General features: G+C 49.0%; 10 protein-coding genes across 10 annotated transcripts; 4 read left to right on the top strand and 6 right to left on the bottom strand.

Moving 5' to 3' along the window:
* Positions 1–972: 972 nt before the first annotated feature.
* Positions 973–6409, bottom strand: N7503_002566 (uncharacterized protein; the record flags this gene model as incomplete). Its single annotated transcript, XM_057062113.1, has 6 exons — positions 973–1329; positions 1380–5600; positions 5667–6038; positions 6109–6135; positions 6279–6299; positions 6374–6409. The coding sequence occupies 6 exons, from the start codon at positions 6407–6409 to the stop codon at positions 973–975; spliced, it is 5034 nt and encodes a 1677-aa protein (XP_056926075.1).
* Positions 6410–7103: 694 nt separating this feature from the next.
* On the bottom strand, positions 7104–7319 carry N7503_002567 (S-adenosyl-L-methionine-dependent methyltransferase; the record flags this gene model as incomplete). Its single annotated transcript, XM_057062114.1, has 1 exon — positions 7104–7319. One exon carries the CDS (start codon positions 7317–7319, stop codon positions 7104–7106), a length of 216 nt encoding a protein of 71 aa, XP_056926076.1.
* A 799-nt stretch (positions 7320–8118) lies between these two features.
* Positions 8119–8647, top strand: N7503_002568 (uncharacterized protein; the record flags this gene model as incomplete). Its single annotated transcript, XM_057062115.1, has 3 exons — positions 8119–8280; positions 8342–8491; positions 8558–8647. 3 exons carry the CDS (start codon positions 8119–8121, stop codon positions 8645–8647), a joined length of 402 nt encoding a protein of 133 aa, XP_056926077.1.
* A 140-nt stretch (positions 8648–8787) lies between these two features.
* Positions 8788–10479, bottom strand: N7503_002569 (MFS transporter; the record flags this gene model as incomplete). The annotated part of the gene is made up of 5 exons (XM_057062116.1): positions 8788–9293; positions 9344–9391; positions 9441–10052; positions 10108–10229; positions 10376–10479. 5 exons carry the CDS (start codon positions 10477–10479, stop codon positions 8788–8790), a joined length of 1392 nt encoding a protein of 463 aa, XP_056926078.1.
* A 325-nt stretch (positions 10480–10804) lies between these two features.
* N7503_002570 (ketopantoate reductase family protein) lies at positions 10805–11806 on the top strand (the record flags this gene model as incomplete). The annotated part of the gene is made up of 1 exon (XM_057062117.1): positions 10805–11806. One exon carries the CDS (start codon positions 10805–10807, stop codon positions 11804–11806), a length of 1002 nt encoding a protein of 333 aa, XP_056926079.1.
* A 551-nt stretch (positions 11807–12357) lies between these two features.
* Positions 12358–14414, top strand: N7503_002571 (Glycoside hydrolase superfamily; the record flags this gene model as incomplete). Its single annotated transcript, XM_057062118.1, has 4 exons — positions 12358–12507; positions 12556–12571; positions 12624–13963; positions 14025–14414. The coding sequence occupies 4 exons, from the start codon at positions 12358–12360 to the stop codon at positions 14412–14414; spliced, it is 1896 nt and encodes a 631-aa protein (XP_056926080.1).
* An 86-nt stretch (positions 14415–14500) lies between these two features.
* On the bottom strand, positions 14501–15283 carry N7503_002572 (alpha/beta hydrolase; the record flags this gene model as incomplete). Its single annotated transcript, XM_057062119.1, has 1 exon — positions 14501–15283. The coding sequence occupies one exon, from the start codon at positions 15281–15283 to the stop codon at positions 14501–14503; it is 783 nt and encodes a 260-aa protein (XP_056926081.1).
* A 1912-nt stretch (positions 15284–17195) lies between these two features.
* N7503_002573 (uncharacterized protein) lies at positions 17196–18292 on the bottom strand (the record flags this gene model as incomplete). Its single annotated transcript, XM_057062120.1, has 4 exons — positions 17196–17446; positions 17504–17850; positions 17906–18138; positions 18188–18292. 4 exons carry the CDS (start codon positions 18290–18292, stop codon positions 17196–17198), a joined length of 936 nt encoding a protein of 311 aa, XP_056926082.1.
* A 433-nt stretch (positions 18293–18725) lies between these two features.
* On the top strand, positions 18726–19050 carry N7503_002574 (uncharacterized protein). Its single transcript, XM_057062121.1, has 2 exons — positions 18726–18828; positions 18877–19050. Exons 1-2 carry the CDS (start codon positions 18798–18800, stop codon positions 19011–19013), a joined length of 168 nt encoding a protein of 55 aa, XP_056926083.1. The 5' UTR covers positions 18726–18797; the 3' UTR covers positions 19014–19050.
* Positions 19051–19277: 227 nt separating this feature from the next.
* Positions 19278–20923, bottom strand: N7503_002575 (general substrate transporter; the record flags this gene model as incomplete). Its single annotated transcript, XM_057062122.1, has 2 exons — positions 19278–20446; positions 20668–20923. The coding sequence occupies 2 exons, from the start codon at positions 20921–20923 to the stop codon at positions 19278–19280; spliced, it is 1425 nt and encodes a 474-aa protein (XP_056926084.1).
* Positions 20924–21229: the final 306 nt, after the last annotated feature.

Raw genomic sequence — 21229 nt, forward strand, 5'->3', positions numbered from 1 at the left:
CACTCCACATTCTCCACGGGGTAAAGAATTTCCCCGGAACACAGACCATTCCTGCTCTTCCATCCAGCCGGGCCGAGGATCGCTACAAATCATCGGTATCGGGCTCAAAAAGAGCGGAGTAAAAGAAATAATCAAGAATAAAGTGGCGAGCATTAGATACGCCGATTCGGAGATTCGCCAGCTGCACTCGGCTCGGGTGTATGCATTTGCCTAGTGCTGCTAGTGCCCAGGGTAGGGTCACAGACGTCCTGCAGTTGGAACAGAGGTACCGTACATTATCAAAACATTAATTTACATACCTACAGCTGGTATATTAAAAAAAAAGCAAATTGATACTCAAAAAGTAGGTCAGCGTCGATCGCCAAGAGCTTACTTGACTAGTTTCCTAATATGCTACCCACCCTCGATGATCAGTCTGGGCACGTATGTGGTGTCACGGAATCTAGTCATCTCTCTGTGCGACCAGGTCTGGGCTAGGCGCTCCTTGCGCGGGGATCTATTGACTACTATTCGTATGGGGCTGATAGTGAAGAATGCCCTGCCTTGGCGTCTTGGCGGGGTATAGATGTTACCATCGTCCATCGTCTATCATTGATTGGCATTGCATTTCTTGGCAAACATCCTGCAGCAGACCCCTGACCGTGCAGGGAGGACGAAGGCTGGGTTGGATAACAAAACGCCATGTAGTTTACTAAAACGGAGGCCTATCATGGCCCAGGCCGGACGTAGGGAAGCATGAAGAACGCAAAAGCCTATCAAAATACATTGGATAATAAAAAAGAGCACGAAAAACAAATTAACGGGGCGGCCGTCATGATATCCTCCTATGGCACATTTTCCCCGCTTGGTAACCTTTCCCCCCAAGGACTCAAGTCTTTTGCTTCGCACCAAAGAAGTCATCACGTCGCTTTATGGTACATAAAAGAAAAATAAAAAGAGGGGAAACAAAATTCAGGGAATCATTGCATCAATCTAGAACGCGCGGTAGCCAGTGACCTGGGGGGCGAGACCGTTGGCCTGTTGCCCATATGGCATAGGGCTAGCGGCCGGGCTCGGCCCTTGGGTCAGCATGAGTCGAGAACCGCCGAGGATGGGGGTGTTGTCCTCCTCGGTCTTGTGCGTCTTCTCCCGAGACTTGCGCTCCTCGTTATCCTTCTTGAGCATCTCAATGGTACGGGTCTGCTCGCAGAGGAAGTTGATCATGAAGGGCATGGTGAAGTCGTTCAGGCCCTTGCGCCATGAGATCTCCATGATAACGTCGGGGCGGATGAGGTCGTAGCAAGCATACAGCATGCCCACGTAGCATTCACGGCTGCCAATGTCGACAAACTAAAGAAGGTTAGCATCATGATTATCGTAGGAAAGGTATTAACACTCACGTAGCGGAGCAATTCTTCAACCACCTCAGTCTTGGCAGAGATTGCGGCAGTCTCAATGGCATCCTTGTAGAGCTTGTCCTGCTTGGACAGGGCGATTGACTTCTCCCAGCGCTTGTTGTTACGGTAGATGTTGGCGGCAATCTGGCGGAAGAAAATGAGATCGTGCTTCTCCAGACGCTGAGCAAGTTCCACAGCATCAAAGTTGTCGTAATTATCCACCGAGTCGCGGAGAGTCTTGTAATCTTCCTCCTCAATCAGAAGCTCGTTGATGGCATCGTTCACAGCGCGCTTGTTCTGGGTCTGAACGTTCAAGAGGAAAGGCTTGATCAGGGGGATGTTATCCGAGCTCTTGAAGATGCGCACGACACGGTTGACATCAATGCGAGGAGTCAGAACCTGGAGTAAGTCGGTGATAAGGAGAGGCTGCTCCTGCAGGTAGAAGTTCAGAGCGCGGTAGTAGATCTCCAAGTTGGCAACCTTAACGACAATGTCCTTGAAGGAGTGGTGCTCCCAGGAATCGGCGGCACGCTCCATCATGGCCAGAGCGGCGTTGTCCCACTCGTCGTAGTGGCAGTAAAGGAAGACCAGCTCGGGCCACAGGTTTGCTTCCTCACAGGCGCGGATCATCTTAGGGATGTTGATGCGAGACCAGAAGAGCTTCAGGTGTTCCATCACACGATCCGGGTGGTACTTGGACAAAGCAATGCCCAGCTCGGTGAACATACCCATGTGGGCACGCTCCAAGCCCAGACCAGCCTCTAGAACGGAGATAAGCTCATCGAAGTAACCATTGCGCTCGTACTGGCGGACGAGTGTCTGGAGCTCCTCAGCGTGGACGATAAGGTTGAGACCACAAATCTGAGCAAGGCGGAATTCCTTCTTGTCAACGCAGGCCTCGTTGACCTGCTTCCAGACCTTGACGCTGTTGGCCTTGCGAGCGCACTCGACAGCGGCCTGGTACTCTCCCAGGTGGACCAAGGTGGTCGCAAGCTTGGCCCAGTTGGAGATGCTGGTGAAGAAAATCTTGGCGGCCTGGTGGTAGCCCTCCTCGTAAGCCTTGTCACCAGAGGTCTCAATATCAGCGACGTTGGTCGCCCGCAGGAAGTCCTCAAGCTCAGCGAGCTGATCGAGACGGGCGAAACAGAAGGCGAGAGCGGTATCGATGGCGGGTTCGCGAAGGGTCTTGCGAGCCATACGGAGGAACTTCACAAGTTCCTCGTCCTTACCAGCGTGTGTGGCAATCTCAATCACTTCGTTGTAGTTGGATGGGTCATCGGCATGGATGTACGACTCAATCGAGTCGGACACACGCAGACCATCAAGCTGGGCCTTGGCAACCTTACTCCAAACGTCGGGGAGCTCCATACGCTCCGCGAACTCCTGAGCCCGGTCAATGCTGACAATGTTCTCAACAAGCACATTGACGGCAGCAAGGTAGTTGTTGACCTTCTTGTAGATCTCAAAGGCCTCCTCGTAGAGACCAACGCCAATGCACATCTCAGCAATCTCATCCGCAGAGAACTCGTTCAGCTGCTGAATGTAGCCCATCAAACGGCCCTTGTCGGCCTTGGCGGCGGTCAGCATCAACAAGTTCTGCAAGCTGGTGTTATCATTGAACGGTGAGGGTTCCAGAATGATCTTCTCCAGCAGCTCGATCAGCTCACCAGGGAGATCAGCCTCAAGGAAGCACTTGACGGCCACGGAAACCTTGTCAGGCTCAGTGGACTCAGGCACCGCAGTGGCAACGACCTGATCGACGAGCGAGCGACGGTGGATGTTGTTCTCGCTGAGAACAAAGGTCCAGACCTCGGGATCGGCACGCTCAACCAAGTAGCGGGCCTGGGCACGGTACATGGAGTTCTCGTTGGTGATGTTGATAAGCTCCAAGTCATTCTGGCCCTTGCTGTAGGAAATGTACGCGAGGTTGGGATCCCGCTTCTCGCAGTACTTTCCGACAATCAAGGTGTCATATTGGTCGTTCTCCTTGAGGAACTTCTCGGGGTTGTTGTTGCTGTCAATGTATATCTTGGCAAGGGCATTGTAAACGGCCTGCTGCTGGCTACCAGTAGAAAGGGTAGCCTCCAGGAAGGGCAGAAGCAACTTGAGGCGGTTACGGCTCTCAACCTCGGAAACGAGCTCATCGATGGGGATGACAGAGGGGTCCACAGAGGCGAGCAGGTTCTTGATGATGCTCTCATCGCAATCGACATCCAGCAAACCACCAATGACAGCAGGGGCGCGGGAGGGGTTGACGCGCTGCACGTACACTTCAATGGACTTGAACTGCTGGTTCTGGTAGAGATAGAGGACCAAGTCGTGGATGAAGTTGAACCGATCGCAGACGATGATAAGAGGGAGCTGCTCGGTCAAGTGAGCCTCCTTCAGGAAGTTCTTCACCTTCTCCGCGTTGTAGTAGTTGCTCTCGCGACAAATACGCTCGACCTCAGTAAGCTGGTTCATAGCAGTGGCGGCCTCAATGTACTTGAAGTGCACCTCGGGGTCCTCACTAAGGTTGACAATGCTGCCAAGGTAGTAGTAAAGGCCCTCAGCAGTGCGGTACTTCTCCAAAAGATCGATGAGGCGGTTGGCACCGAGCAGGTCGGAGAACTTGGTGGCGATTTGGATCACGGCCTGCAGGTTCTGGCGAATGTTGGACTCGAGCATGGTGTCCAAGCAGTCGAGAGACTGCTCAACAGACAGACGACCGAAGTAGTCCATCAACCACTCAGGGCTTAGCTTGTCAGTGCGGACAATGTTGCGCTTGATGACCGCGGGATCGTCTGAGTTCTCAAGAGCGCGCTGGATGAGACCAGCATTCTCGCAAAGCTGGGCAACACGAGCGTGGTCGTAGTGTGTGAAAATCTCGTTACCAAGGATGGCGTCCGCAACTTGGGATGCGTGAACAAGGTTCATCTCCAGGAGTCGGGTCTGGAGATTGCCCTGCTCAGGCTTGTTGTCCTTCAAAGCATCGAGGAGGAAGGAGGTTGCCTGTTGGATCATGTTCTGGGAAAGGAAAACATCCACAACTCGGTCAAGGTCGACAAGAGCACCGGACTCTTCGCTTGCAAGCTGAGTAGCAAACTCAGCACCCTTTTCGGGGTTGACCCGCACGATGTGCTGGAGGAGCTGAGTGTAGTCGGGCTGGTAACCCGCTTGCTTGGAGTAAGTGAGGATCTTGTCAAATTGACCAGTCTCGGCGAATCCAGCAACAACCTTGTGAGGAATGTTGGCCTGGAGATACACATTCAGAGCCAGGGCCATGTCGTATGGCCGAATGATGTCTCCAAGTTCCTCCGAAGACTCCAGCTTGTTCTCACGCAGCCACTTCTCCAGCAAGTGCTTACGGTTCTGCTGCAGCACGGGCCGAACAAGCTCCACACTCTCGTAACGGTTGAGAGCACCCTTGTCAAGCAGCATACCGAAGTACTGCAGAATGACTGACATTTGGCCGGTCTGGGGGGCGTTCTTGAAACGGGTGATGGTTTCGGGTGTACGGAGGAACCCACGAGGGGAGTTGGCGGCAACCTTGGCAGCCTCACCATAATCGCCCGCAGCAATGAAGTTATCAAACTGGGTTTGGAACAGGTGGTCGACTCCGGGAAGACCAGCCCGCGAGGCAAGCTTCACAGCGAGGCCAGCCATCGCGGGGTTCGCAGTCAGATAATCGATGACCGTGTTCTCGTCAACGCTAACGGACAGAACCTGACCCTTGCGGTTGACACCGAGAATGCCAGCACCCTCCGCATCAGGGGCAGTTGTGAAAATGGTTTCACTCGAAATACGGTTCATGAAGATGCAGGTACCGGTCTCGAGATCGTAGAGGTGGATGAAGCCGTACTTGGTCACCAGGTAAATGATGTCGTACTTTGTGGACACCTGCATCGCCACAGGGAAGTCATTGACGGCCTCCTGGGGGAAGAACACCTCCACAGCCTTCTTCTGGAATCGCGGGTTGGGCTCTTGGTGATCGATCTCGGCGATTTGCAGCTTCGCGCCGGTCTGGGTCCGAACGGCGAACGAAAAGAGGTGGTGAGGCAGGGGAGAACCCTCAACATTAATGGAGGCGAAAGCGGCGGCATGACCCTCAATGAACTGCGAAATACCCCGTTCTTTCGAATAGAGCTGCATGGAACCCACGACACGGCCCTGCTGTTGACTGATACCAACGACGACCATCCACTTCTCTTCGGAGTTAACACGGTAGTTGATAATTTGGCAACCCTGGCAAGGAAACACAGCCGGTCAGTATGAGATTCCGCGCGAATCTAGTTATTGAAGTAAACATACCGCTAAGTTGGGAAGTCGGTCGAACATCTTCACGGGTTGTTGCTGAGTGGCATCGTAGACATCCCAGTGGTACACGGCGGTATCGGTGACCAGACCCAGGGCCTTCTCGCTGAACCACTTCCAGTACACAATATCTTCATTCATCACCGCGGACTTAAGTTTCGACTTTGCGCCGAGGTCGAAGATCTGAATTGTGCGGCCTTGGGCCTTGAGGGCAATGATGTTCTGGTTCCAGTGCATGATCGCACTGTCGGCGTTGATTGGCCGGCGCATGACCTCATTGTTGTTCTTCAAGTCAACGATGATGACTTGGGGCTTGTCGTCCTCCTCGAGCTTTTGACGAACGCAGATGTAGTGATCGGACTCTAGGGTCTGCGATGCGGTCATTGCCAGGTTAGCCGCGTCTCGACCGCTTTTGTTTTGAGGGACATGTGGCACTTACGCATGAGGTGAAGCCAATTGATGCCGGCTAAAAACCACCAAATATGTTAGTCAACTGTATCAACAAGCTAGTGATGAATGCCGGGCGCAACCGGCGTATTCGTGTAGCCAGGTTTGGGGGTTCGTCGCAAGCAACTTTCCGGGGGAAGCGCAGGTAAACCGGGGACGTACCGCAATGCCGACATTGGTCAACTATTTTCGCAATTGTAGTCAGTAGCTGAAGCAAAGAAGACTGTAGACACCTCGACAGGGTAACATGAACTCACATTGACCACCTCTGTGAACTTGATAGGGAGAACCATATTTACTTAGGCCGCAGTACGACCTGATCCACCGAACTGAACGCCCCAGCAAAATGATGATATGAAAGGAAAAAAGAGGAAGAAGTGAGGGACAAGGATGAGAAGAAGATGACGAAAGAAAGGAAGAAAGATGGAAAGAGGAGAGGGGTATGAATCTAAGGAAGCGGAAGTGACCTCAGGAGGTCCGCTGTTGTCGTTGCTGAGGTGTCGCTTACCCGGTAAGTCACGTGATACAGGGGTTGTCACTGCATTTAAGGCTCCATCACGCGTCATTGGCTTAAGACCCGCTTTCTTGATTGGCACGTTCTCTTCACCGCATCCACGCTCTAGACTCTGCATTCTCTACATTTCATGTGGAATGAGCTGACTTAAATATCGCTAAGCTACGAATTAAATAAGCTCCCGTCTTCTATATTGGATTACAAGCTTCAATTGCGATTGTATACACCTGTAATGGAGATCCTTTTTGTCCACCTGGAGGCACCCACTTAGCTATGACTTGGCCTACCGTGGCCTGGCAATTCAAAGTACCCCTTCTCATTCCTTCTTGCCAAAAACTTATAAATATAGCCTCGTGTCTCAATTTAATTACGTGTAATATAACCGACTTATAATGCAACACTGTCTCTTATTCTTCGAAAGTAGGTGCCCACGAAAATATATACCGTCACCGAACTGAGCCCGCTCCAATAAATCAATACATTGCTTCTAAGTACGTTCCAGCGATGCATACAGCTCCATCTTCAAGCTTTTCATCGAAAAGTAGAAGGCAGGGGCTGGTCAGGGAGTTTTCGACTTTGTCCATTACTTCCACAAGCTTGAATTGCTTTTCCTCTGGAATTGAATCCGCCGGAGGTAGCTGGGCTAGAGCCGCAGTCACCGCGGCAATGGCATCAGAAGTGGAGGTCATTGGAGATATCATACACTTGACGAGGATTCATTGCGAATAAGGGAGAATTGGTCATCCAAATCATTGGCCTATCTACAAGCACCAGCTAGACTACTCCCTGGGCTGCATGAGGCCAAAAATGCACCGCTGTGGCATCTGGCCCCAACTTACAGGTATGACTCGGGGACATGATTAGTCCAACTTCAGTATGCGTATTAAATATCTCACATTGGAAAAAGCAATCCAATGGCGGGGGGTTGCACTGTCAATCAATTAAGAGCAGCTTATGTAGTTCCTCAAGTGCTTTGGGGTCCACGTAGTTATGTATTTATGAACTTCACTGAGCAACGTTGACAAGTCGCTAGTCTTAATTCCGATTATGGTAGCTAGCTCTTTAGAAACCATGAAGCTTCCAATGTTGCTCGTGCTCCATTATTTTGGATATTTATTGTTTCACACTACAGGGTCTAATGAATTTGGGGTTACAGAGAAGCTTGCCCCCCCAAAAATTGACTTTCTCTTCTATACATTCGAAGCTCGATAACAGAATAGCGTGATCCATCTTCGTTGCATGATACGAGCCTGATTAGTGCAAAAGGGCCCTAGGTTGCCTACTGCTCAAGAGTGAGGTGAGGCCAATTGTTTTGGGGCGATGATCCATGTACACGTCTAATGATAAGAGCACCCGTATTAAGCCCCACGTCGATTACAAATGCCTAGAAGGCGCGGGGTACCTAGCACCTAGCCATCATCTTCCCAATAATCATAATCTGGCATTGAATTTTCATTTTTTCAACACTCGAATATCTCTAATTACAGAATGTCTTTCGAAAAGAAACCAGTTACCGCCTCCAATGCACCTGCACCTCCACCTTTCCTGTCGCAGGCCATCTTGATGGGCGACTTCCTCTTCTGTTCCGGACAAGTTGGCTGCCACCCCGAGACCGGCGCACTTATCGAAGGCTCAATCGGAGAGCGAACCGTAAGCTTAAGCTTTGAGATCAATTTCTGTGTATGCTGGATGCTAAAAAATCGTGCTCTAGAAACAAATTCTTTCAAACCTCCGTGCCGTTTTAGAAGCCGGTGGAACTAGCCTGGAAAACGTTGTGAAGTGTAACATTTACCTCACGAGCATGAGCGATTTCGCTGCTGTTAATGAGGTTTACGCGGCAACATTCACGAAGCCGATGCCTGTAAGTTCGAGATGCTTTCCTCGAGATGACAAATGTCAAGATCAGTCTGACTGAACGCTTTTACAGGCGCGTACTTGTGTTTGCGTGAAGGAATTGCCACTGGGGACGGATGTTGAGATTGAATGTATCGCAGGTGTTCCGAAATCCAAGCTTTGAGCGAGTCAAGTATCGACGAAGTATCTAAATTGTATGTAGCGAACCCAATATAACGCCACAATGCAATTATCTCTATGAGATGGTATAGACGCGTAATAAACCATAAACAGCAACAACCCCACTATTGATGCATCAATGCACTATTGGGCCTGCTGGGCGAATTTGCTATTCGCCCGAATCCAAGCACCATACTTAATAAAAACAAACGGAACAACAGCAATCGCTATCGAAAAGAATCCGAGCAGCGAATTCGCCCAGTCGATGCCCAACTTGGTATACATGGGATTCGCAGCCATGGGAAGGAAGATGGCAAAGGAGGACCGCAAGGTACTCGCGGCTGCAGAAGCCGAGGCGGAGAATTGCTTATACGCGTCCGTGAGGTAATTAAGTAACGCGATGAAGATGAGAAGGTAGCCGAATCCGAAAAAGATCCCTGACATCATGGGCATGACGGGATTGATGGAGAGCTTTGCGGACCAGCCGAGCCAGAAAAGAGCAATTGGGATTCCTGGGGCTCCGACGCAGGCTAAGGGAAGGCGGCGGTACTCTTCTGATTTTGCCCAGCTGTGGCCGGCGGCTAGAGCTTTGCTGTGGTATCCACTGTATAGGAAGAAGACGACGAATGCGAGGATTGATCCAGGGAGGACTGGTGGATGGTTAGAGGGTGAGGATCAATGGAGGCTAGGGGAATCTCACTTGGAAGGAAGGCTAGCCCGCCTATACCTGCTGATAGGCCATATAGATCTGAAATGGTTAGCTTGGAGCTTTTTGAGACAATAGTGGCAGGATGTACCTTGGAAAATGATGGGGTATGCCTGGAAGTACAGGTACAAGATAGAATAGATAAGGGCGAGGTACAACGAGCAACAGAAGACAATCGGCTCTCGTGTGAACATGAGGAAAGGTCGACCAAGAATGACGCGCATCTCGCTGGAGAAAGACTTTGCACCATGATCCGAAGACTTCTCAATATATCCTGCTTTCTCATCATCTCTTTCACTCCTCCGGCGCAAGACCGGCACATACGTCTCGGGCATGGTAACCAGAAGAGGGAAACCAGGGGCAGCGATGATCAGGCCTGCCCAGAAAGTCCATCTCCATGTGATGGTAGAGATGAAACCCGAAATGATTGGACCCAAAAGAGGCGGGAAGGTGGTAGCAAACATGAACCATGACATTGCTAGCCCACGGTGATGAGGATTTTCGTAGATGTCCGAGAAAAGGCCACCCAGCACAGCATTTGGTGCTGATCCTCCCAATCCACAGAAGAATCGAAAGACAAGAAGCGCCGGGAATGTCGGTGCCAATGCGCATGCCATCATGAAAATGAGATAGATTGAGTATGTTGCTACTAGCACAGGCTTCCGGCCAAAGTGTTCACTCAAGGGACCGAAAATAACAGGACCTGAAAAGGTATGAGTGAATTTCATTCAATATTGCGCTGCAGATGTTCCACATACCTATCGCAAACCCAGCCATGTAAAGGGAGGTTGGAAGAACCATTTTAATGCTATCGCTAGCAATATTGAAATCGGTGGCAAGCTCATCGTGGGCTCCAGATGCAATTGAAGATCCAAGCGAGCTATTAAACACAAAATATACACCTGCAATTACAATATGAAGCTTCCGCAGCTGTTGGATTCATATTAGCGGAGTTGACTCATCTTTCGACTCGGGAGTACTATACCAAGGCAAACTCAAAAGGATGGTGGAAAGTACTCGGCATACCGGTTTCCCGAGTACGGCATCGCGTATCTTGCTTCGAAATTATCGACATTCTCTCCGATATTCCACCGCTCGCTCAATTGAGATTGAACTTTGATTGAAGTCATTAAAGTGACTGAATATTGTTGTGGACCGGCATTCGCCCCGAAGTCATTGTGGATACCCATTGGAAATTTTTTTCCTGATGGACTGAGCAATGACTGTAATTGGCAGTGGTTTCCTTGTATAAATGTGGAGTTTGACGCCAGGGCCAAATAACTATGGAACCGGTACGTAAATGCAAGAAGAAATTTCGGCAGCCCGACCGGCTAAATGACCGGCTGGCTATCGTCGGGACTTATTCGCAAAGAACTCCGTCTCCACCGGATCCATACGAGCTACGGTACTCCGTAGTGACCGTATACTACCTCCAGCTCATCCAGCTCATTAAACATGGCAAATAGGCCCGTCTACATACTCGGCCTCGGGAGTATCGGGTCATTCATTGCCCAATCTCTCCGCTCTCTTGCCGTCCCGCCGCCCGTGACACTTCTCGTTCACAGACAAAGCCTCTTCAAGGAACTCTCAGCGAATGACTGGAAACTCGGTCTACGAGTTGGAGAGGCTGGAGATTTGAAGCAAAGCTCAGGATTCAATGCCGAGCTGCTGGGAAAGACAACCTCGGGTACCAGCCCAATACGCGACTTGATTGTCGCCGTCAAAGCATCTGCAACAGTGACCGCTCTCGAGCCCTTCAAGGATCGAATTGGACGCGACACTACCATATGTCTATTTCAAAATGGTCTTGGCCAAATTGACGATCTTAATGAACGCCTTTTCCCCGACCCCTCGACACGGCCAACATACATGTGCGGCGTGATCCGTCATGGCGTGTACCTGAAATCAGCCAGCGAGGCTATATTATCTGGTCCGAATGGGTGCGTTGATGTCGGCTTTGTAGAGGGGGACAGCGCACGTCACGATCGTTTCCTTGTCGACACCCTCATCCGGTCGCCAATTCTTCGCTGCACTGAATTGAGAAAGGCCGACCTTATCAAGGTTCAGCTACTCAAATTAGCAACGAACTGCGTGCTGAACCCATTAACAGCGCTTCTGGATGTCCGCAACGGCGAACTATTGGAGAACTCTGCGCTCCAGCCACTACAGCGTCAGTTGTTAGAAGAGATTTCGGCGGTTTTCCAAAATCTTCCGGAAACAACAAACTTGGACTATGATCCTTCGCAATTCTCGGTTACATCGTTGGAGACTACGCTTCATGACACTGTGGAAAAGACAGCGCATAATTCGAGCAGCATGCGCGAGGATGTTAGGAAGGGGAGGAGTACGGAAATTGATAACATTAATGGCTGGATCGTCAAGCGAGGCAAGGAATTGGGTATTGATTGCCCAGTCAATACTTGTTTGACCCAACTAATACTGGCAAAGAATCGATAAACATGAATGGGTCAAATTCCGGGATTTTCAGGTAAACTTGTTAAAGTAAGCTGTTAAACCTACATGCCACCAGATCGCGAATAATTCCACATTCCGGATATTTGTCGGAACCTGCGCTGTCAGAACAATTGAATCACTTACTATTATACAAATTTAATAACCAGAGATCCTTGTATGATGATTATCGTCAGTTTTGTAGGCTTCTGATCGATTCGGATAGTCTTCTGGCGTTCGCGGAAATTGCCGACGTCATGACTTTGGCAAGACATTGTCAACAACGACAATCAATTCGCAACGTTTGAATTGAGAAAGAAGGCGAAATGACAATAATTTTTGTCATTCAAGCGTCTCGTGCCTGAAAATTGATGGCAAATTTGAAGATCTCACAAATTGTAAGTTTAAATCGGCCCTGAATAGTTCCATGATTCATTGTGGAGCTCCATCCATTTAACACTCCTACCCTAGGAAAATCTTTTACTATAAATACATGGATCCGCAGCACTTTTTTCGTGGCACATTTTGTTTTACTTTAGTTCCTGAATCCTGCCACCATGTGGTTTGGTTCGATAGGACATGTGCAATGGGGCTTGACCATACTCACCACATTATGTGTGACCCAAGCAGCCGATCCAATCGAATTAACAGTCTCCCGAGAAGGAGGCAATAAATCGAGCCCTTTGCTCTATGGAATTATGTTTGAGGTCAGAGAACCGACTTTGTTCTGCGTCACTTCGCTGACTTTTATTTAGGAAATGGATCATTCAGGTACGCCAGCTTGATCCACACCAGTCTACAGGCGCCGCTAACCCTTACACAGGTGATGGTGGAATCCATGGACAGGTACTCCAGAATAATGGCTTCCAAGGCGACAGCCTTGGATTGACCGCATACGCGCCAGTAGGGGCGGCGACTATCTCCCAAGATAAAAGCCATCCTGTGAGCGATTCCATTACGTCTTCGCTTTCTGTCTCGGTTCCAGAGAACACAACGGACTATGTTGGTTTTGCCAACACAGGCTACAATGGAGTGCCAGTTTTAAATTCCACATACACCAGCTCATTCTGGATGATGGGGTACTACTCAGGGACGATCAATCTTCAGCTTGTTGGAACGAACAGTGGCATCGTTTATGCTGACCACAACTTGACTGTGGAAAGCACAGATGCTAATTTTACTCGATACGAGGCGACCTTTAATTCCACTTTATCCGCTGATGGAGAAAATGAGTGGCACTTGACATTCGATGGCTCGAAAGTTGCCGGAAGCTCATTGAATTTTGGGTATATTGAGCTGTTCCCGCCAAAGTACCAAGACCGAGATAATGGATTGCGAGAAGATCTGGCAACCTTCCTTGAGGAAGTTGGATTTAAATTCCTTCGATTCCCGGGCGGAAACAATATCGAGGGTCTAGAGATTGACAGCCGGTGGAAATGGAACATGACAATCGGACCCGTAGTTGACCGACCGGGACGAAATAGTGATTGGTTCTATCCCAACACCGATGCGTTGGGCCTTGATGAGTATCTTTGGTGGTGTGAAGACATGAACATGACACCTTTGCTGGCTCTCTGGTCAGGCAAGTCATACGGCGGAATTGTTTCCGGCTCCGACCTTCATCCATTCGTCGATGATATCAAGAACGAACTGGAGTACCTGTTCGGTAACACATCAACCGATTTCGGAAAGTTACGGGCCCAGAACGGTCGCGAGGAGCCCTGGAAGATCGATTATATCGAAATCGGAAACGAAGACGATCTCACTGGCGGTTGTGATACCTACCCGGATCGCTTCAACCAGATCTACAAGGCTATTCATGACGAATACCCTAATATCACGCTCGTCGCTTCGAATGGTGACTATTCATGCTTACCGTCACCGCTACCTACAGGTGTCATCATCGACTTGCACTTGTACCGTAACCCGGATGACTTTGTGGCATTGTTCAATCAGTTCGACAACCAGCCTCGAGATCAGCCGGTCATGGTTGGCGAGTACGGATGTCGCAACACATCTAACGCCAAGGGTACGTATTGGTCATATATGCGAGGCAGCTGCAGTGAGGCTATATACATGATGGGCATGGAGCGAAACAGCGACATTGTCACGATGGCAGCTTATGCGCCTATGTTGGAGCATTTTGGGTTGATAGCATGGTCGGTAAGGTTTATCGCACTAAAAATTCGCTTATACCAGACTAATCGTTTGTATGAAACCTCAGCCGACGCTCTACGGATTCAATTCAACTCCCGGATCACTAACGCCGTCGACATCTTATTACGTTCAGAAAATGTTTGCTTCAAATAAAGGCGACACGGTTGTTCCGGTCAGTTCGTCGGCGGACTTCGGACCTCTCTATTGGACGGCTACGAAGACGGATTCACAGTATTATGTGAAACTTGCGAACTATGGAATGAAAGAGCAAAGCGTTTCCATCAGCATTCCTGAAACAAGTTCAGGAAGGTTGGAAATGCTTTCTGGATCGCAGTTTCAAGGTAATCAACCTTATCAGATGGAGATTGAGACGGAACACACTGAGGTTCATAGCAAGAATGGGAAGTTCTCAGTCAAGATGGACCCCTGGGCAGTTGCTGTCTTGGTTGTTTCTTGATGATGACTTCGAGGTATACATGTTTAATGTCTTTCCCAGGCTATCTTTACGCCACTAATACTTCAACGTGAATGATAACCCCATTTTCACACTGTGTTTCTCTCATCAGCAGCTGCATTAAGCGCAGCTTGTACCATCTCCCTCTCCATAGTAATAAAAATACTATGATCCGCATCATAGACCTCCGTCTTCACCACAACACCCTCATCTTGCACCTTGGCCAACATGATATCTTGATAAACAGCCGGAACCCCATAATCCTGCAATGTACGGATATAGGTTGTAGGAATTGTTTTCCAAGCGCACCCTGTCGTCGGATCCTTAAAAACCCGCGAAGGAAACCAGACCAACGTTTCCAGTGCTTTGTCAACAGTAGCCTGGTCCGCTTTACCGCTGAAAAAAGAAAGGCCCGGCTCATTAGGCATCGTCACACCATCCGTCGTGGTAGTCATATAGTCATCCAACACCTTTTCGAACTTGGCTTCCTGCACAATATTCCACATGGAATACCCAGTAGGAAGAATATAGGCACAAAGATACAGTAAGTGAATAACTCCGCCGGGGTTTCCGGATGATTTCCGTTCGGATAATGATAGGCCCTCCACGGCGCTGGATCCGACGGCGCCGCCGTATGAGTGCATGATCATGAGAACGCGCTGACCATCGTCAATGAGCGTGTTGACTAGTTCTTTCACGCAGGCGACATCTTCGGGGAGGAACGCTGTTGGTGGTCGTGCGTTGCTGCTTGTAGGTAGGCGGGGGCAATGGACTTGGAACCCCTGCTTCTGGAGGGCGTTCACGTAGGTGGAATAATTGGCTGGGGTGTGCCAGGCACCGTGAACCAGAACTATTGTAGGAAGTGAAGACATTTTCTGGGCGAATCCTGAATTCTGAATTGGGACACGTTTACTCAGGGATGTGTGCTATGGTGTTGGACGTGGGGTGTGGCTTACGGCCATTACCCCACTCTGGTTGTATCATCCACACCCAAATCCGTAGATGGTCTGATAGATGTATTGCGATTCGAAAAATGTCCTTTACAGTATTTACCCACGGCGGATTTCGATTGATGGCTACTTGTATTTATGTAAGTAACTTCCAATCTATGTTAGCTCAATGGAAATAGACTATAAATTCTGAAAGAATTGTTTAGTAGGACGCGTCTACTTTACTTTGATTAAGTGCCCAGGAGGAAGTAATTGAGGCGTCAAGTCTGAAGCGTGATACCAATGATTTATCCAACAGTGTATGGCATGATCCATTTCTATAATTTAAAAAAGCCAATTCTAGCAAAAGAGACAATCTCGGACTTCGCCGTCGATAGGGAGCTGTCAGATGAATAGGTTAAGCTTCACAGCGCAACCCTGTACAGAGATCGTGCACTCGATCGTTGCATACGTCAGAGACATGTCTAAGTTCAAGCAGCCAATCTTTGCGTCAATGCACAGAATGACCGTTTCATGGTACACAGTAATGCCAAGCCCAAAAGATATACCTGTTCCAATTGGGGCTCATCCTGCAGCGAAAGCTTTAAATGAGTCTAGTTCCTTTGTATTCAAGCCCGGGGCTTTATTGTGTCGAAGTGTGGTACCTACTGTGGTAGTAACACAATCGCTCCTGTGTGAACCACCAAGCTTGTGCCTCTAGCTTGTGCCATGGCAACGTCCTCACTAGGCTAGAGTGTCACCTAATTTATGTATCGGAGGCCAAATTTCCCTGCAGGAGGTAACAGTATCCCTGCAGATGTCCATCGATCATCCTTCAGGCGCAATGTAACAGTAGAACAGATGAGGACCATACTCGGTCTTCCCGAGACATATGCGCGTGCAAATGAAGTGAGAAAGGTATATTGGCTGGCAGACCCGAGGTATATCATAGGTTTGGTTTTATTGAAGCGCCACTTGTTTACGTGGACTGAAACTTGGGGATGTATGTTCCTCTTGTGGGATATATGGTTGCACGACTAGTCACTGTAACCTGGATCTAAAGGTACGAAGGTACTACAGTACACCTCGCCATGAGTTAGTTTTCACTGGCAAGACTCATCTTGTAATGGTCATACATCGGGACAAGTTTGATTCAGCTATCACCTTTGCAGGGGCCCAGGGGATGAGGGTCGGATGATCAATGCTATGTCAAGCCTTCAGGTATAAAGGCAGCCCCAAGAGAAGCCCATGGTAAAAAGCTCTACCACCAGCATCTTCATTATTCACTGGCCATTTAACACCTCTTTCGACTCACCTCTTGCCAGTCGATCAGACGCCGTCATGATCCACTCATACACGCGAGCTGTTTTCTTGCTAGGACTCGTGTCTCTAGCCCTGTCTGTCCCCATAGAACCAAACACGGAAAAAACGAATGATTCTCCAAACGGCTATGTCCCTCGTTGTTAGTTGACCCAGACATATGTTCACTCATGCACAATCTCACACTTTGAGTCCAGGCAACCAGTTTTATAGAGTGCAACACGGAGATACATGCTGGGACATCATCACTCAGAGCCAAAATACCTTCACCATGGACCAGCTTCTGTGCTGGAACCCAGACATCAATCCCTGGTGCTCAAATCTCATTCCCGGTCGCAATATATGTATCGGGGTCGTCAACCCCGGTCAGTTGTGCTGAGTAGCTTAGTTCGACTCTGATGGTGGCTTTTGTTGAATGGGCGTGTACATTGCCCAACTACCAAGCTTCGTTAGAGACGCTATGTTGATGAAAAGTTCGCTGTTAATGCAGCTTTGATAAATGCAGCTTTGATTGAATGGAACTTTGAACTGCCTTTCACCTGCCCTTCCAGCATTTTTCCAGTAATTCTCTCATCGTAATAGGTCGCACATCCGGGAATCGAGTGTTGAGCCTGTCCTCCTTGGGAAATTGGAAGACACCATTCACAATGAGCCGACTGCACAGAGTCGTGACCTCTTTTAACTCCTCAATTGAATCGTCTGCTGTATCATCCAGACCCGGTGGTACAGTAACATCCCCTGCGTTGATTTGCTCAATGCTATCGTATGTCACTTTGAACTTCGCTCCTGTTGGGTATTAGTAGCTACTTTAGCCTTTGAGAGAGAAGGGGGATATTTTATTACCTGTGATTTCTTCAGCCATGCTCAGGATTTGATTATAAGTGACTTCATCGCCCACGATCACGCTAAATTCAGGCCAATCGTCGAGGTCGAGGGCTTTGATCACGTAGTTCGCCATATCGTGCGTGTATGTCATACAGATGACATCGTTTCCATTCCCGGGGATCGCAGCTTCGCGCTTGGCGATGTTGATACCGAAAGTGTAAGGCTGCAGATTTGTTTGAACATGCGGCATGCCCCAGTAGTCCATGAAGTAACCCGGGATGACACGAGTGTACTGCAGCGAGCTATTCTTCAAACGATCAGCAGCATCAAGCCAGTATTGTATACTGGGATCTATCGGAAGAAGACTGTCATCGAAAATATTAGCGGGTTGGTCACGGCGAGTGTTACGTTTATGCTCACTCTGCTGTTTGAATGAACGAGAATTCGCTGGGAATGAATCGCTGGGTTGTTGCAGATAGTTCGGCTGCATCAATAAGGTTCAATTGAGATTGGCTGGTCTCGTCGGAGACAAGACCAATAGCAGATATGATGGTGTGAACATTGTGAGCATCAAGTGTCTCCGCTATCGACTGAACTTCATCGTAATTGATTTGCAGAACCGGGATTTCAGGAAAAGCAGATTCTTGTGTCGACTTCATTCGGTCAGTAATTGTCTTAGTCGATGGTGTACATGGTCCTTACTTGACGAGAGAGCACAATGACTTTGAATTTGGGTTCTTGAACCAATCTCTCGACAAGCGTCTTTCCAACCCCTCCCGATCCTCCGGCTACGGCGATGACAGTCATCGTTGCTGTTACTGGGATATTCGCACTTCCTGTTCCTAGGGATGGAGGACCTTGATTTGCGCTGCGAGGAATCTTGGCCAATCCCTGTAATATGGTGCCCGGCTTGCGTTCCCGTGATGATCGGACAAAAGGTCGGGTTTCACCCCACGTTTTGCCCCACCAATGGCCAACTCGCTTGAGTAATTTCCATTTCACGACCACTACTTCTACAATACAGTAGGTAGAGATGTAAAGCAATTTTAGCGTAAACAGCACGCGCGAAAAAGGTCCATATTTATTTTTATTACGTCCAATGATACCGGTATCAGGGGATCACTGATACGAGATCGGGCTCTCGGGCTTCATCATCGGTGTTCATGACTAAGACCGCAGACACGCCGAAAACCTATATAAAAGCTCCCGCTCTCCCCGTTATCTATCTTATGTCGTCAATACCTACGTCAAGACCTAAATCCACGGGTATATATACAAACTTCTTCTCGAATACCAAATAACTCTCTTCAAAATGTGCATGAAGGCTCAGTGTTCCACCTGCAGTAAGTTTACAGACTTCGTGCATCTGATCATGGCTAATCAGTTCAAAGACAAGGTGACTTGGTGGGGCTGTGGCGCCCACATCCCGTCCGTTATGGACTCAGTCCCCGAGAGCGAGTGGTGTGCTTGCACTCCCCAGGTCGAGAAGGACGGAAAGAAGTACCCTCCCAAAGCCGCTCAGTCTTGACTATCTGGTTGTGTGATTTTCTAGAATGTTCAGCGAGGCGATTTCGGGGGCGGGTGTGGTGTCGGTGTTTGATAGGGAAGCTTCGAGATTTTACCGTGAGAGTATTTCGGTGTTGTGAAATTGAACATCTATTTAATATGGACCCCAAGCGATTCATATTTTATTCTATCCACAAGGTGGATCTCGGGAGAAGACGCATCCAGGATTTCCAAATCGTATCAATGTAGATACCCAGTATTAATCCCACGGCATCCACGGATATTATCAGATATGTTCCACCCGTACACTATTAATCTTTTCCTCGTCAATTTGCTCCTCGGACTCAATCCGGCCGTGAGCTTTGAGCTCCGCGGCCATCTTTCGTGCATGCTTAACTGGGTCTCCACCCCGAGAGAAGATCAAATCAACATCCTCCAGACGCAGATTGCCGGTCTCAGGATAGAAGAAATAAACCACTGGGATGAAAATAAAGTTGGTGATCATGAAGATCAAGTATGCCTTCCACTGGATGCGATTTATAATGACAGGTGTGATCAAGACCACGGTGAAATTCCACAGCCAGTTAGAGCTGACACCAATGGCTGTTCCCTTGGTTCGAGCTTCCAAAGGTAGAATTTCTGGGACATATGACCAAGGTACAGAGTTGATAGACATGCCATGGATAAGCATATACAAAAAGAAGAACGCAACTGAGGCTGAGGCGTAATTTTGTTCATCGGGCTCGTCAATCTGCGACAATAGAGCTGCGATCATGAGTATACAAACGCCCAAACCGAAAGATCCGATCATCATGATCCGTCGCCGGCCCATGCGATCCAGCATAAAGGCTGGGAGGAGAGAGCCTATTATGAACATGACTTCAATACATCCGCCCAAGATTGAAGGGAGCTTTCCAGTAAGTCCAACATTCTTTTGCAAGACAGCTAGAAGGGAACAGCTCAATGAAATGGTGGAGACACGCTTGCGGAGACCTTCCTTATTCTCGTCTTCCATTTCTTTGCGGTGTTTCACTCTCAACTCCTCCATCTTGTCGTCGGCTTCTTGCAATCTTCTGGGAATGTCCTTTTCGGGGATCAATTCCTCCCTTAGCACAAAAGCGTCTTTGAAGTATTGCAGTTCATCCTGCTCATCATTGCATTCGAGCAGTCCTTTCGGATCTACTTCATCATCACTCGGCAATGGCAGATTGTCATCTTCCTCGGGCCACTCAATTTCACTTTCGACATCCGAGAGGTCATCTTGCAATTTTTCCGGTTTCTTTTTTGAAATATTGGCTTTCTTGGCATCGCGTGTAGATTCGGCGTCGAGGCCTGCGGTTGTGCTCTTGCGCTTCCGATTGGCTGGGGCCGTTGTTACAGTCTTGGGCACGATTTTCACATCCAGAAAGCGATCGTGGTCGGGAGCGGCGGGATCTTCCCAGATCAAGGCGTTTGCTGATTGAATGTCATTCTTCTTTTTTCACCCTGTGTATTGAGATCGTGATCAAGAGCTGCCATTACGTGTGAGACATTGACCACATTGTCGATCAAAACCTCCACACCATGGATTAGCTTTTTCGTTTTGCGATCTCGTCGTAGGAGATACCGAGTGTACGGGCCTCTCGGCATTCCTTTCGCAGGTAAATAGAAAACTGCAAACTGGCCACGTATCGTACGGCTGAAAAATGCTAAATGGTCGATATCCCTTATGCTAGGGTTGTAAACTTTGCGTTCCTCGGTGCTCATTTTCAGAAATTTCGGCAGAAGGTCACGCTCATTCCATGGTTTGAAACGGGGTGTAGTGACATTGAAGGCCGGGTCGATGTATCTTGCCCAAGCAGTACTCTGCGTATCGGGGTCAGATTCTGGGGTTTGGTCAGGCGCGGTGGCGGGAGGTGCCGCAGTGGACTTTTTCGGCTTTGGTGGCGGCATACTGATCAACTGAAACGAAAATGAAAGTCAGCATCTGTGGTCTCGGGCAATAAGTGCTCCCTTTGATGTGCACATGGTCTCAATCAGTCGCTACTAGCTTCTCGGGGCGCAAATGGGACTCAAACAGGGTGTAAATGGGAGGTAAATGGGGTGGGGATAAGGTGCAAGAAGGCCTCATCAATGACCTCGTTCCTTCACATAGCTCTCACTTCACTGATCTACCCACAGGGCGCAAAAGGGACTCAAACAGGGTGTAAATGGGCTGTAAATGGGGAGGGGGGGTGCAAGAAGGTCTCATCAATAACC

Source organism: Penicillium pulvis (assembly GCF_028828015.1).
Source record: "Penicillium pulvis strain IBT 33274 chromosome Unknown contig_12_segment0_segment0, whole genome shotgun sequence".
Taxonomy (NCBI): domain Eukaryota; kingdom Fungi; phylum Ascomycota; class Eurotiomycetes; order Eurotiales; family Aspergillaceae; genus Penicillium; species Penicillium pulvis.